This window comes from Myotis davidii, unplaced genomic scaffold (assembly GCF_000327345.1).
Source record: "Myotis davidii unplaced genomic scaffold, ASM32734v1 scaffold556, whole genome shotgun sequence".
Lineage (NCBI taxonomy): Eukaryota > Metazoa > Chordata > Mammalia > Chiroptera > Vespertilionidae > Myotis > Myotis davidii.
Genome location: NW_006287671.1, coordinates 217,445 through 232,729, shown reverse-complemented (window position 1 = coordinate 232,729; position 15,285 = coordinate 217,445). Strand labels below are relative to the sequence as shown.

The following is a 15,285-nucleotide window of genomic DNA, read 5'->3' as shown; positions in this document are numbered from 1 at the left end:
TGGGAATACTATGCAGCCATAAAAAAGATGGATCTCCTACCCTTTGAGACAGCATGGAAGGACCTGGAGATAATTATGCTAAGTGAAATAAGCCAGTCAGATAAAGATAAATATCACGTGATCTCACTCATTTACGGAATATAATAAACAACATAAACTGATGAACAAAAACAGATCCAGAGTCAGAGAAGCATCCATCTGACCATCAAACCTCAGAGGGAAGGTAGGGGAGGGTGGAGGTAAAGGGGAGAGATCAACCAAAGGACTTGTATACATTCATATAAGCCTAACCAATGGACACAGACACCAGGGGGGTCAGGGCATAAGTGTGTGGGGGGAGTGCAGGGGAGTGGGGGGGGATAAGGACACGTAATACCTTAATAAAGAAAAAAAAAGATCTATACATTAAAAGTCATTGGTCCCTTCCTATCTTATACTTTGAATGGATCTTTTATCCACATCTGATTTTTGAATCATCATGCATTGGTCATTTGGAAAATATTTATTTACTAAGTTATGCAGACCTTCCAGATGTTGACACATTTTATTATACAATATCAAAAAATCACATTCATTACTATCACCACTGATCTCAACAGTCTTTAAGTATTAGACGCTGTCCTCATGCTCACAATAGCAGAAATGTTTTCCAAAATTCTAATTTTTTGTATGAAACCCAAGTTTTAGAATTTATAACAAATACTATTAGTTATTTCCCTTGAAAATGATAGTTTTCATTTTTGAGAAAAGTCTACTATGTACCTAAGTGTGAATAACTATTGTTTGTCTACCTTTATCTCTTTGTGCTTTGACTTTTTTTTTCTCACTGAGTAAAGGCTTTCACTTCACTGCACCTGCTGTCTCTTTTGCTGCCACCTCTGCTATTTGTAGCTTTTTTCAACTTTCTCGTCTCTTAATACTTCTTGATTTCACTCAGAAAGCCCAAATTTTTATAAAGATCAGCTAATCAGAGTGGTTCTGGTTGCCAAACCAAGCAAACAGTGTATATAGCCTTTTTTTTTTTTTTGAGTATTTAACTCTTTGCTGTGTTTGTTGCTGCTTACTATTCAAAAGTGTTTACCAATCAGAACAGTACTTGATCCTTGTGAAGACCAGAGGCTAGTCTTTGAATAAATGAGGTTTTACTGTACTGTTAAGTGATTTGTAGTTGTGATTTGGGCCAATGTACAGTTCATTTTTTATCATTATTAATACACATACTGAGGATCTCTATTTTTAAAATTCTCATCTCTCTATTTTTTAAATTCTCATCTTCTACAAAGAATGAAAAAATAATAGAACAACAACTTCTGGATCAACTGAGTGGAGAACCAACAAAACTTAACCTGTCAATGACTTCTTCAGCTAAGGAAATTTGTGGAGATGGGCCAGATGCCAGGATACCAGAAAAGAGACCATATACTGTACCGTTTGATGCTCATTTGGGACGTTATATTTGTATCCCAGAAAGATCAGATGCCAGGAAGGTAACGTCAAAACATTAATCTCATATTTAAGATATTAAAATATTATATGTAATAAAATATCACAGTATATTTGTATAGTCTCAGCACGTAGTTTGGTTTGTGTTTGATTTTATGGATTTTTGTGTGTGCTCTTTTAATCATGTAATGCTTTTTAATAAAAAAAACAAATAGAATGTATAGTTATATTTAGAAGGAATAGTTGAAGGTAATATCTACATTCATCAAGGAGAAAAAGCTATCCTTTGCCATCATATTTTTAGTCAGGATTAATAAGTCTGATATCTTCATGAATTTTTTTTCTTTCTTTAACCACACCAAGTTGAGATGAGGTTGGAGGGTATTTATTTTTACCCATTTGGTTTGTCTTACTATTTTCCAAATGACGTTTATGTATTACTCAGTCTTGCCAAGCTGACACTTCAAGATTGTATAAAGATCTGTATGAACTTTTCTTTTAATATACATATTTTTTAATTTCAGAGAGGAAGAGAGCGGGAGAGATAGAAACATCAATGATGAGAGAAAATCACTGATTGGCTGCCTTCTACTGGGGATCAAGCCCACAACCTGGGCATATGCCTTGATCGGGAATCAAACTGTGACCTCCTGGTTCATAGGTCAATGCTCAACCACAGAGCAACATCAGCTGGGCTGAACTTTTGGTTTTTTATTTACTTGTGAACATGTGTGTAGTAAATATATGCACACACATTTCTCTTAAAAAATCATCAGGTTATCTCTACATGGAATAGACTAGCCAGACTCATGAATTTGGCTTCTGTTAATTTTATGGAGATGATTTGTTTGAGATCTATGTGATGGTTATAGTCAAAGGGATAAGAAATATGCTAGGTGTCATAGACTTTGCAATCAGGCAGGCTTGGGGTGAACACCAGCTCTATTGCATAGGCCTGCATATGACTAAACCTGTGGGAGCCCCAGGTTCCTTATATGTCAGAATGGGGGAAACATGGATGTGTATGGAGGATTTAAATGAGTTGATGACTCTGAAATTGCCTAGTACATTGTGTCCTCAATAGATGTCCACGGAGTGCCTTTACTATGGTCCAGATTCAGTACCTCAGAGTGATTAAGAACGACAGATGTTATTCTCTGTGGTTTTCAATCAAGTGATTGAATTAAAAAATGAAATCATTATTAATTTCAGTTTTACTTTGTAGGATCATTGACATTTTTCTTATGGTTGAATATATGGTACCTTTTTATAGAACATTTAGGAAAAAAGATAATTCTTCACATAATTCATGTTGTCTTTATTTTCAGTTTAATACTTACATATCAAGTCATCTATATTTAATTTTCTGTTTTTTATATTGGCAAGTTATGTGAAAGTATTTCCGGTTCCATATAACATTTGTGTGTTTTTTTATTACAAAAGTTGCACATACTTATTCTCTCCCTCTCTTGGTCTCTGTTTTTTATTTTATTTATTTTTAAAATATATTTTTATGGATTTTAGAGAGAGAAGAGAGAGGGATATAGAAGTAGAAACATCGATGAGAGAGCAACATTGATTGGCTGCTTTCTGCATGTTCCCTGATGGGAATTAAACCAGTGACCTCTTGGTTCATGGGCCGATGCTCAACCATTGAGCCACACTAATCAGGCTAGGGGTACACATATCTTTGCAAATAGTATACAGGTAAATGAAAGAAAAAGTACTAATATTATGTACTATAACGTAATATGAAAAAAAGAAGAAAAACTCATTTGTCTCAGTAGATACCAAAAATTGATCTGATGAAATGCAAAATTAAATCTTGATTTAAACCTAAAATATAATAGAGATTTCTAACTTTTTAAACATTGAAATATGATATAATTAAAAGCAAAAGCCAATGCTGTACATACTAAAAAGGCACTTTGGAAAGAAAAAAATTACAAAGGCGGTCCCAGTCATTATTTAGGTTAAGTATAATACCGCCACTGCTGATGAAAACCTACCATAATTCATTGATTATTGACATAATTGTATACTAAGAAAACCAATTGAAATATCCTTAAGAGATATATTTAAAAACCTTCTGGAATATCCAGATTCACAAAAGTAGAATACTTATAAAATTGTAAAATCTTTTTTTTCCCCGAGAAGGCATTACATTTAAAAACTTATTATTTTATTGATTTTAGAGAGAAAAGGGAGAGAGAGAAAGAAATATCAGTTTGTTGTTCCACTTATTTATGCATCATTGGTTGATTCTTGTATGTTTCTTCACTAGGGACAGAACCATAACCTTGGTATATCAGGAGGATGCTCTAACCAACTGAGCTACACAGACAGGCCAAATTACATTTTTTTGAGTCACAAAATTTCTGTGCATAACCCCTTTTCAGTCTTACTATGATATAGTCTCTCATGTCACCAGCTTTGTAGGCCTTTCTTTCCCAAAATGAGCTAATTCTTAGGAATGATTTTCCTTCTAATCGGCCTTAAGGGCTCTCTGTTATATCAAAGGTCCTCCAGGGCAGTGCCTATTCTTGAGAGCCCAACTAACAATGTTCAGATTATAGTGTTATTTAACAATGTTCGAGGCACATTATCTTTTTAACCTAAAAAGTTTAGAGTTTCTAAATTCCCTGGGGAGGTTGATAGATGATATGGGCTCAGGAAAAGAGAATAAAGCAGGTAGCAATATGACTTTTACTCTAGGACTAGGAGCCTGTGCTTTGCTGTTTTTTGTTTTAATCTTTTTTTCTCCTTCCTCTTAAAGAAGACCCTTTAACATTTCATATTATATTGGTTTGGTGGTAGTGATCTCCTTTAGTTTTTCCTTGTCTGGAAAGCTCTATCTGTCCTTTGATTCTAAATGATAGCTTTGTTGGGTAGAGTAATCTTGGTTGTAGGTCCTTGCTTTTTATCACTTTGAATATTTCTTGCCAATCCCTTCTGGCCTACAAAGTTTTTTTTTGGATATCAACTGACAGTCTTATGGGAGCTCCCTTGAAGGTAACTAACAGCTTTTCTCTTGCTGCTTTTAATATTTTCTCTTGTATTTAACATTTTGCATTTTAATTATAATGTATACTAGAGGCCTGGTGCACAAAATTTGTGCATAGGGTGGGGGTTGTCCCTCAGCCCAGCCTGCACCCTCTCTAATCTGAGACCCCTGTGGGATCGGACCTAAACTGGCAGTCAGACATCCCTCTCACAATCTGGGACTGCTGGCTCCTAACTGCTTGCTCCCTGCCTGCCTAATCACCCCCTAACCACTCCCCTGCCTGCCTAATCAATGCCTAACTGCTCCCCTGCTGGCACAGTCACCCCCAACTGCCCTCCCCTGCTGGCCTGTTCATCGCCAATTGCCCTCCCCCACTTGCCTGATCACCCACAACTGCCCTCCCCTGCCGGCCATCTTGTGGTGGCCATCTTGTGATCACATGGGGCAGCCATCTTGTGTGAGGGTGTGGTGGTCAATTTGCATATTACCTCTTTATTATATAGGATTGGTGTAGGCCTCTTTGGGTTCATCTTGTTTGGGACTCTCTGTGTTTTCTGGACTTGTATGTCTTTTTTCCTTCATTATTTTTTTTTACATAGGCTTTCAATTCCTTGCACACACACTTCTCCTTCTGTCACCCCAATGATGTGAGTGTTGGTATACTAGTACTTGAAGTTGTCCTAGAGGCTCCTTAGACTAACCTTGTTTTTTGGATTCTTTTTTTCTTTTTGCTGTTCTGCTTGGGTGTTTTCTGCTTCCTTATCTTCCAAATCTCTGATTTGATCCTCTGCTTCATCTACTCCACTGTTGATTCCCTGTAATATATTCTTCATTTAAGTTAATGCAGTCTTCTTTCTGACTGGTTCTTTTTTATGGTTTCTTGTTCTACTTTATGTTTCCTATACATTGAGTCTGCTGGCTGACGCTCTATCCACTGAGCCAAACCGGTTAGGGCTGTTTCCTATATCTTTGCTGAAGTTCTCACTAAGTTCATCTACTCTCTGCTAAGTTAATTGAATATCCTTATAACCAGTGTTTTGTACTCTGCAGCTAGTAGGTTGTTTGTCTCCATTTTGTTTAGTCCTTTTTCTGGAGTTTTGTTCTCTTCTTTCATTTGGGACATGTTTCTTTGTCTCCTCATTTTGGCAGTCTCCCTGTATTTCTATATATTAGGTAGAGCTGCTGTACCTTCCAGGCTTAGTAGAGTGGCCTAATGTACTAGATGTGCTATGGCACAACCTCCCTGATCACTCAAGCTGGGCACTTGAGGTGCACTCCCCCATATGGGCTGTGTATATCCTCTTGTAGTTGAGCCTTGATTGCTGTTGGTATATCACTAGGAGGGATTTATCCCCAGGCCAAAGAGCTGCAAGGACTGGCTGTGACCACTGACCTCTGACCACAGCGGAGGATTAGCTGTGCAGAGGCTCGCCCCATAGAGCACAACTTATTTCAGCAAGGCTCTGGTGTCCACTGAGTCTGTCCCTTGAGTCTGTTGCTTATGGAGGTGGTTGGGTGGTTGTGCTTCAATGTTGTCTGAAGCTGTCCACTGGGAGTGCTGGCTCTGGGGACTCCTGGGAAGTACAGGCCAAGGTCAGCTGCTGCCTGTGTTCTGCTGGGGACCACTCGGCATTGGCTACAAAGTGATCTGCCAATGGCTGCTACTTGTGCTGGACTTGGAGGTGCCCAAGCAAGGCCATGTTGTGAACCAAGGCCAGCTTCTACTAGTGCCATGCCTGGAATCAGTGAGAGATACGGGGCTTGCTGAGGCCAGATGCTGCTTGTTTGAGAGATTTTAGGAAAATCTGAAACATGAGCCAAGACAGACCATTTGTATGGAAAAGCCTCTGGGAACAGATTGGGTGGGTCTGAAAATTGGGTGGGCATGTCCTCAGAGAATCACCAAGGTGGAGCAAATAGTGTGAGCCAGGTTGATAAGAGTCTCAGATATGTCACCCAACTGTGCGCTCTGCAGGGGAAGGGGCTTATCAAAAGAGCAGTGGCTTCTGGCAGCACCTCTGTCTGGGAAAACCTGCTTTGCAGATCTTACCCTGATGCTGGACAATTCATTTCCTGTCTGTAACATCTCTGATGTCTTTCAAGCTGCTGCCCTAGGGCTTGAGCTCAGAGGGAATACTATGAGTGAGTCTTTGTGTGGTCTATTTAAGAGGAACTGCTTGGGACTCCAGTAGCCCTTCATCTCACTTAGCCTCAATACCTGCTGGTTTTTATAGCTAGAAGTTATGGGGACTTTTCTTCCTGGAATGGAACCCTAGGATGGGAGGACTGGGACCCCTTGCTTCTTAGGGGAGACCTCTACAGCCAAGATATCCCTCCCAATTTTTATCCACCATATGTGGATATGGGACCAGCCATTATGCATCTCCACCCCTTCTAGCAGTCTTGATGTAGTTTCTTTAATTTAGTTGTTCTGTAGTTTAATTGTAATTCTGATGTGATTGTGGGAGGAGATGAGTATTGCTTCCATCTTGACTGACAGCTTCATGTTATAATATTTGTAATAATTTATATTAATAAGTTGCATGTATCCTGTACGGTTTTATTATTAACCTTTTTTGAGAAATTACTCTGAGATTTGGTTACAAAGAGATGGTGAAAATAAATATTTGGTAACAGAAACTAGAATAAAAGTATAAAGGCAATTTCTAATTCATTGTTATTTTCCAAGCTCATTTTTTGAGAAGTTAAGGTTCATTGTCAATAGAAGCATGTTATAATACAGAAAGTTCTCAAGTTAGCTCATGAACATTTAATTATTCTATGAGACATTGTAAATATGTCACTTAGAGTACTAACACAGCTATGCCTAACCACCACATGTAAAGTGTGAAGAAATACACTTGGATTTCCAAATTGGGAACATTTTGACTTAGAAGTGGAGAGGCGATGGCTCTGCATTTCTTCATTTGGTGGATTTGGATTGGAAGGGGATACAGACCCTGAGCAGCAACACCATAATTCTCCAAGTGTTCAGAACTGGGAAGGTTGATGGGGTGTAAAACAGTTGCCTCCTATTGCACTATGTATGGGCTTTGCACTCATTGGGGAGTACCTGTGCTGTGATTTTTTAGTCTTTGCTTTCATAAAAATGAGTCCAAATGGTATTAAAAAGAATACTATTTTCCATGAAGCTGTAGTTAAAGATAGAACTTTTTAGAAGAGGAAAAGCTATGTAGATTCTGAAAGAAGTATGTGTTCATGAAGCACAATAGTATTGTGAAATGAAAGTTGATATATTTTGGGGGGCAATGCATATTTTCAGCAATTGGATATTTTAAGAGTACTTATTTAATAACCTCTTAAGACATTTTGAGTAATAAGATAAAAACATACATTTAAAAAATCATTTTTTGTTGTTGGGGGGATTACTTGTAAGGTCTACACAAGTCCTTCTGTGTACTCTCTGGATCAAGTAGTTGCTGGATTTCGAACACGAAGTCAAATCCTGCTGGGTCACATAGAAGAACAAGATGAAGTCCTCCACTGCCAATTTTCTGATAACAGTGATTATGAAGAATCAGAAGGCCAAGAGAAATCTGAAATTAGGTATGTTAAATATATACTGGTTTAATAAACATATTATAATTTTATGATGCAATAAATATATACAGATGGAGGGTTTTTTTTTATTAAAATGTATCTTTTCTATTGAAGTAACAGTAGGTAGTTTTTGATAAATGTGCTGTCAACTAATGCATTATGAAACCAGTGTTTGAACACAGTCATCAGTCTTAAATTGAAAAATAATTTTGCTTTTAGAGCTTATATACTTATTGGATATTAATTTTTGGGAGAATGTTTTTGAATTTCCTGATTCTGCTACTACAGTGGCAACAAATATAATGAATTTCCTACTAGGCCCAACATGGATGGGAATATTAGTAAAATTCTGTTTATTTTATATAGTTAATAATTCTTTTAACATTATAATCACTTTTGGGGGACACTAATTTGAGGGCAGATTAGCAAACACTAACAGACAAGTTACCTTTGATCCTGATCTTTGTTTTTTTAGACATAGAAATCACTCATGGATTCAGAAGCCAGACTCTGTTTGTTCTCTTGTTGAATTGAATGATATTCATGATCAAACACAAAAGTCAAGTTTGGGGAATGAAGGTACACAGATTTTAAGTAATTTATATCTAGTGTTTATAAGGCACTTCTCTTTTTCTTCAGTCAATAATTTAAGAAGCATCTAGGAATTTTCAATGATGGGAACTTGGTAGGAGTGTTTTTCTTATTGGTAGAACTTTGTATGTTCTGTGCTCTACTTCTAATTTTTTCCTTCATTTTTACTCCTTAATAAAATTTTTTCCCCATCAATCAATTTTGACTAGAGTTACAGGCTAAGTCTCTCAGAATAGGGATTTTATATTCAAGCCCAAGTTGCTATGCACTGTACTCTTGACTACTTTAAAATGTATCTTACGTAATTTACTAGGTGTCTGCTTTCCTGCTTCATTGGCACACATGCCTACCATTAGTGATGTACCCTTGGCATTGGAGCCAAATAGTCTGCGGGTGCTCATAATATTCGAACACACATTATTTGATGCATAACAGCATAAAATGTTTATGTTCCAAAAACTACAGTAGGAAATTTTAACTAGTTTATATTGGCCTATGAGTGGTTAAAGCACAAAAAGTAAGAGTATAGAGAATATAAATAACATGATAAATAAGCCCTATACTATGAAAATAGTCTTTTTAAAGAGGCTATGCATATAATATTTAACAAAAACTTACCTATATGTCACAAATAAAACTTAAATAAGTTAAAAAATGTGTAAGTAATATAGATAAGTACTAGTCAAATTACCACTCTTGAACTGTTTGTTACTGATCTACAACCAGGAAAGAAACTTATGCCAGAATGTATATCAGTGCACTAGCTCCTTCACTGAGGAAGTCTCCCTGTGAAAAGAAAGATAAGCTGAGCCCTGGCTGGTTTGGCTCAGTGGATAGAGCTTCGGCCTGCAGACTCAAGGGTCCCGGGTTCGATTCCAGTCAAGGGCATGTACCTTGGTTGTGGGCACATCCCCCAGTGGGGAGTGTGCGGGAGGCAGCTGATCGATGTTTCTCTTTCATTGATGTTTCTGGCTCTCTGTCCCTCTCCCTTCCTCTCTGTGGAAAATCAATAAAGTATATTTTAAAAAAAAGAAAGATAAGTTGAACTTATCTTAAATGGGGACATAGTTGTTCCAGTGTAAGTAAGAACAAAACAGTGCTGGTCCACACTCAAATAATCTGGTGTGGACTAGATTCTTTTATTACTAGAAGACTAAAATAATAGGAAAAATTCAACCCTATACCCACCTGGAGATTTTATACCTTCCTTAAATAACTCAAGTAAATACTCAAATTGCAGAATATCTAAGGGCAATGAAAAACTGTATCAGAACCTATGGGATATGACTAAAGCATATATAAAGACTTACTGTCAGCTAGAAAACTAAAGTCCCAATTTCCGGGTATTTTTTCCTTGTTTTCCTTAACTGTTTCTGTCCCTTCCTCTGCTACCTCTAGACACCTTCCGTGTTCACTTTTCTTTTTTAGTTCCATTTCTGTTGAATATTTTATAAGCTGATAGTTTTATTTTCCAATTTTGTTTCTTTTATTTTAAAGATTTAAAGATTGAATGTCTTCAGGAGAGTCAAGAGTTGAATTTGCAAAAATTAAGGCATTCAGAACTCATACTTACTGAAGCTAAACAAAAAATAAGAGAACTTACAATTAACATCAATATGAAGGAAGATCTGATTAAAGAATTAATGAAAACAGGTAATAGTAGCCTATGAACCAGCTAATACAAGAAAGAAAAGCTTCTAAAATTGTTTCTGATGTGTAACATTTACCTTAGTTTTTGATGCTCAGGACACTTCACTGTAGCTTGGCATTTGGTATAACAAGGTGTGTTTGAAAGCAATATGTGGAGGTTAGTTATTAAAAGAACTTTGTTATATTGGGATTCATCTATGAATTTTTCTAACCAGTGTGCTTTCTGTGTTGTGTTGAAACTCTGTGGCACTTAACTTTTTGGCCACTTTCAAAAAAACATCATACTAGACACTTGGAAATATGTTTGGGATGTTTTTCTAACTCATTTTAATAACTTTATTTTAAATTATTTTTTGGATATTTCATTTTTAGCAGTAATCATAAACAATATTTTAAATGTAGTTAATTATTATTTCTCTAAAGATATAAGGAGTTATTCTTGAAAGCTGTTCTCTTGAGCGAGCCAAGCTTTTACCTCTTACTTTTAGTCTCAAATTTCTGCCAGGTTGGATGTATGTGCCACACCTCCTCCTTACCCTCACCTACATTAGGCTTTTTGCATCCTCCCCTTCCCCAGATATACTCAAAGTATGAGCCTTGACTACTTTGAAATTCAGTTAAGAATTAGAGGAATAAGAGACACTAGCGTTTCTTTTCCCCAATTCCAATGAAAAACAACTCCAGTCACATTTAGGGGAACTGAAGGGAATATTATCCTCCTTTTCTTCAAGCCCCAGGCTATACTCACACCCAAACTACATGAATTATGATGGGTCCCAACTCCTCTGCCTGTTTTCCTACTTTCCCCCTCTTTCCTGCAAACTTGCTTTCTGGCTGACAGTCCTCCTTTCTAAACCGCCTCACCCTGCTCCTGTCCCAAAGCATTTCCTTCCTTATTCCTGGCGACCTGTGTGCTGTGCATCACCCCAGCTCCAGTCTCCCAATGTCTAACTGAGTTTGACCATCTTCCTTCCTCACAGGCAGGATCATTTCCAGTAAAACTCTCTTAGGAGTATCCAAGAACTGATTTAGGGGTTTAAATAGCTTCTCCGTCCCCAAGATTTCAGGGTACTGCCTGTGGAAGTTGAGGATATTTACCCTTCTGGTTATCCCACCATGGGAAATCCCATCCTGGATGCCTTCATATAGAGCAGCGGTTCTCAACCTGTGGGTTGCGACCCCTTTGGGGGTCGAACGACCCTTTCACGGGGTCGCCTAAGACCATCGGAAAACACATAATTACATATTGTTTTTGTGATTAATCACTATGCTTTAATTATGTTCAATTTGTAACAATGAAAATACATCCTGCATATCAGATATTTACATTACGATTCATAACAGTAGCAAAATTATAGTTATGAAGTAGCAACGAAAATAATTTTATGGTTGGGGGTCACCACAACATGAGGAACTGTATTAAAGGGTCGCAGCATCAGGAAGGTTGAGAACCACTGATATAGAGGATACCTGAACTTACCCAGAGAAGGTCCTCTTCTTACTCATTATAACCACAGACAGTTTGGAGCTTTCCAAAGGACGCTTAGAGATGGTGACCAGCAAGAGGTCAATGTGTGCTTACTTTTCAAAGGTGCCTCAATGAAGATTTCTCCTGAATAGCAACTACTTCAGACAACAATAACAGTGACTCTACTGTATTTCATCAATTCTAATACACATTTTTCACATTTTAATATCTCTAAAATCAGGATGTATGTTATAATCATTGGCATCTTAACATATTATCATGTCATTGGTTCATTGGCACTGTACCTTTTTTCTTAGTTCATAAAATATGGTGTGTTGAACACTCTGTGGGGCCTTAGATTCATTAAAATATAGTGGTTGTAAGTATTTTAAAGTTAGTCAAATTGCTGAAACCGGTTTGGCTCAGTGGATAGAGCGTCGGCCTGCGGACTGAAAGGTCCCAGGTTCGATTCCGGTCAAGGGCATGTACCTGGGTTGCGGGCACATCCCCAGTATTTTAAAGTTAGTCAAATTATCACAGAGTTGCAGAGCCAGTGCATTTAGTTCAAGAACTCCTTTTTATGAAAATATTAAGAGATTTTCAGTATAATAGTGTGTGAAACTCTCCCTGGCAATTATTCATGCCATGACCTCTGGGCTCTTATTTCCCACTGCCATGAGTTTGCTAATCTAGTTTAGGGACAGTTGACTATTCAAAACCAAGTTTTTAGGTTTAGTAGCTGAGCTTAGAATGAAAAGAGATATAGAAATATCTTACTCTGTTTTTCTCTGTGTTCTAAATATTCATAAGAGAAGCATTGAGTGATAAAAACATCAGTGATGAGAGAGGATCATTGATTGGCTGCCTCCCACATGCCTCACACAGGGGGTCGAGCCTGCAAGTTGGGCATGTGCTCTGACAGCTGGCATTTTGAGAGTAGAGCTTTTTTTGCCCCACCTGGTTTGGCCAGCGGATAGAGTGTTGGGACTGAAGGGTCCCAAGTTAGATTCTGGTCAAGGGCACATACCTCTGTTGCAGGCTCCCTGGGCCCTGGTGGGAGTATGTGGGAGGCTACCAATTAATGTGTCTCTCACACCAGTGTTTCTCTCTGTCCCTCCCCGTTCCACTCTCTCTAAAAAGCAATGGAAAAAATATCCTTGGGTGAGGATTAAAAAAAAAAAAGAATACAGCACTTTTATGTTTTTGATGTTTTACTTAGTTTTTTAAAAAATATATAATAATTATTATTATTATTTTGGTGAAGGTAATGATGCCAAGTCTGTAAGCAAACAGTATTCTCTGAAAGTAACGAAACTTGCCCACGAAGCAGAACAGGCAAAAGTGGAATTAATTGAGACAGAAAAGCAGCTACAGGAACTGGAAAACAAAGATCTGTCTGATGTTGCTTTGAAAATAAAATTACAGAGGGAATTCCGTAAAAAGATGGATGCCGCAAAGCTGAAAATCCAGGTAATTTTAAAATGTAATTGAGAAAACCTATTTAAAGCTTTCTGCTTTTGAGGATTCTTGTACCTAGTTAGGAAAGAAATAGGACTCAGTTTTTAAAAAATATATATTTTATTGATTTTTTACAGAGAGGAAGGGAGAGAGATAGTCAGAAACATTCATGAGAGAGAAACATCAATCAGCTGCCTCCTGCACACCTCCTATTGGGGATGTGCCCGCAACCAAGGTACATGCCCTTGACCAGAATCAAACCTGAGACCCTTCAGTCCACAGGCCGACGCTCTATCTACTGAGCCAAACCGGTTAGGGCTAGGACTCAGTTTTTACCAGCAAGAAAAACTGGAATGCAGCTTTTCCAGAGTGCTGGTAGGTTTACATAATTTTGATCTGGGTAATATATTTCTGCGTTCAAGAAGTACATTATTTTAATCTTTTCTAAAAAACCATAAGGTAAGAAATAAAGATAACCATGGAAATAATGTCATTTTTGGAAGGACATGCAGTTTTAAAAATTTCTGTGCCTTTGACATATCTATGCACAACTGTTGGAGAAGGGGATGAGGAAGATGATGAGGATGGTGGAGGGGGTTAGGAGGAGCATGATAGTTGCCAGTTGTTAAGTGTCTACAAGGTGCCATATACATACTGGGTGTTTTGTATGCATTACTTAATCATGATTTAATCCATTGAAGTGAGTATTTTTTTACCCTCTTTTATAAATGATCAATCTGAGATTTAGAAAGGTGAAATAACTATTTCAAGGTCACATAGTTATGACAATACCATCTTTCAGTATTCTAACATTCCATTTTAAATATTGAAATGCTACTTTTTGTTTTGTTTTTGTATAATGAAGTTATTTCAATTCATAAAACAAAATTTTTAAATTAAAAACCCTGAAATTTATATTCTTTGTTATTAAATATATATATAGCTATATGCTGCATTAATATTTTGATGCTAACTGGTACACTTTTAAGCATCTGTGGAATAAATGTAAAAGATAGTGATATCCTTTCTCACTTAAAAAAATGTCTTAGAGGAAGTGAGAACGACAGAAACATTACTGTGAGAGAGAAACATCGACTGGTTGCCTCCTGCACGCCCCCTACGGGGGATCAAGCCCACAACCTGGGCATGTGCCTTGACTGGGAATTGAACCAATAACCTCTTGGTGCATAGGTTGATGCTCAACCACTGAGCAACACCGGCTGGGCCCTATCTCACTTTTAAATAAGATTTTCAGTACTTACAGTGATGTGGAAAAGACATTAAAATGCTAGCAGCATCATTTTGCTGCAGTTTTGCAATTACTCTCAAAATTAAATATAAGTTCAGTTTTATATTATTTTAATTTTTCCATGTACATGTAATATTTTTAAATTACAACCTATACTAATAATAGATGAATATGCAAATTGTCCAGGACGCCATCACATAACAACCAATCAGATGGGGCGGGGCCGCGGAGGAGAGCTCTCAGCACGCCTGCGCCGGGGTTCTCAGCACGCCTGCATGTGGAGTGGAAGGGAGAGCAGATAGGCAGTTAGGGTGATCAGGCAAGGAGGGGAGCGCAGATAGGCAGTTAGGGGGATCAGGCTTGCAGGGGAGAGCAGTTAGGCAGTTAGGGTGATCAGGCCTGCAGGGGAGGGCAGTTGGGGGATCAGGCCAGCAGTGGGGAGCAGTTAGGCAGTTAGGGTGATCAGGCCAGCAGGAGAGGGCAGTTAGGGGGATCAGGCTGGCAGGAGAGAACAGGCAGTTTGGGGGATCAGGTCAGCAGGGGAGAGCAGTTAGGACCATCAGGCCAGCAGGGGAGCAGTTAGGGGCATCAGGCAGGCATGCAGGTCAGCAGTTAGGAGCCAGTGGTTCCAGATTGCTAGAGGGATCCCAGATTGAAGAGGGTGCAGTCCGGGCTGAGAGACCCCTCCCCTCCCCGTCCCCTGTGCACGAATTTTGTGCATCAGGCCTCTAGTACTCATTAATAAAAAGCAAAGAGATTAATTTTGTTTTGTTTGGGTGTGGGCACCAAGAAGCCTCATCATCCTTTACGTATAGCTAGTGAAAATTATGGTGGTTTCCAAATTGTAAAAGTAAAAATGTA

At 38.1% G+C, this 15,285-nt stretch overlaps 1 protein-coding gene across 1 annotated transcript in view; it reads left to right on the top strand.

Annotated features, from left to right (window-relative positions):
- KIF27 (kinesin family member 27) overlaps positions 1-15,285 on the top strand; it is a 69,717-nt gene that overhangs the window by 21,779 nt on the left and 32,653 nt on the right. Inside the window, exons 4-8 of the mRNA XM_006759473.2 lie at positions 1,284-1,487; positions 7,845-8,014; positions 8,484-8,587; positions 10,097-10,252; positions 12,982-13,187. Of these exons, the coding sequence (XP_006759536.1) occupies positions 1,284-1,487; positions 7,845-8,014; positions 8,484-8,587; positions 10,097-10,252; positions 12,982-13,187 (840 nt within the window). The remainder of the gene's footprint in view (positions 1-1,283; positions 1,488-7,844; positions 8,015-8,483; positions 8,588-10,096; positions 10,253-12,981; positions 13,188-15,285) is intronic.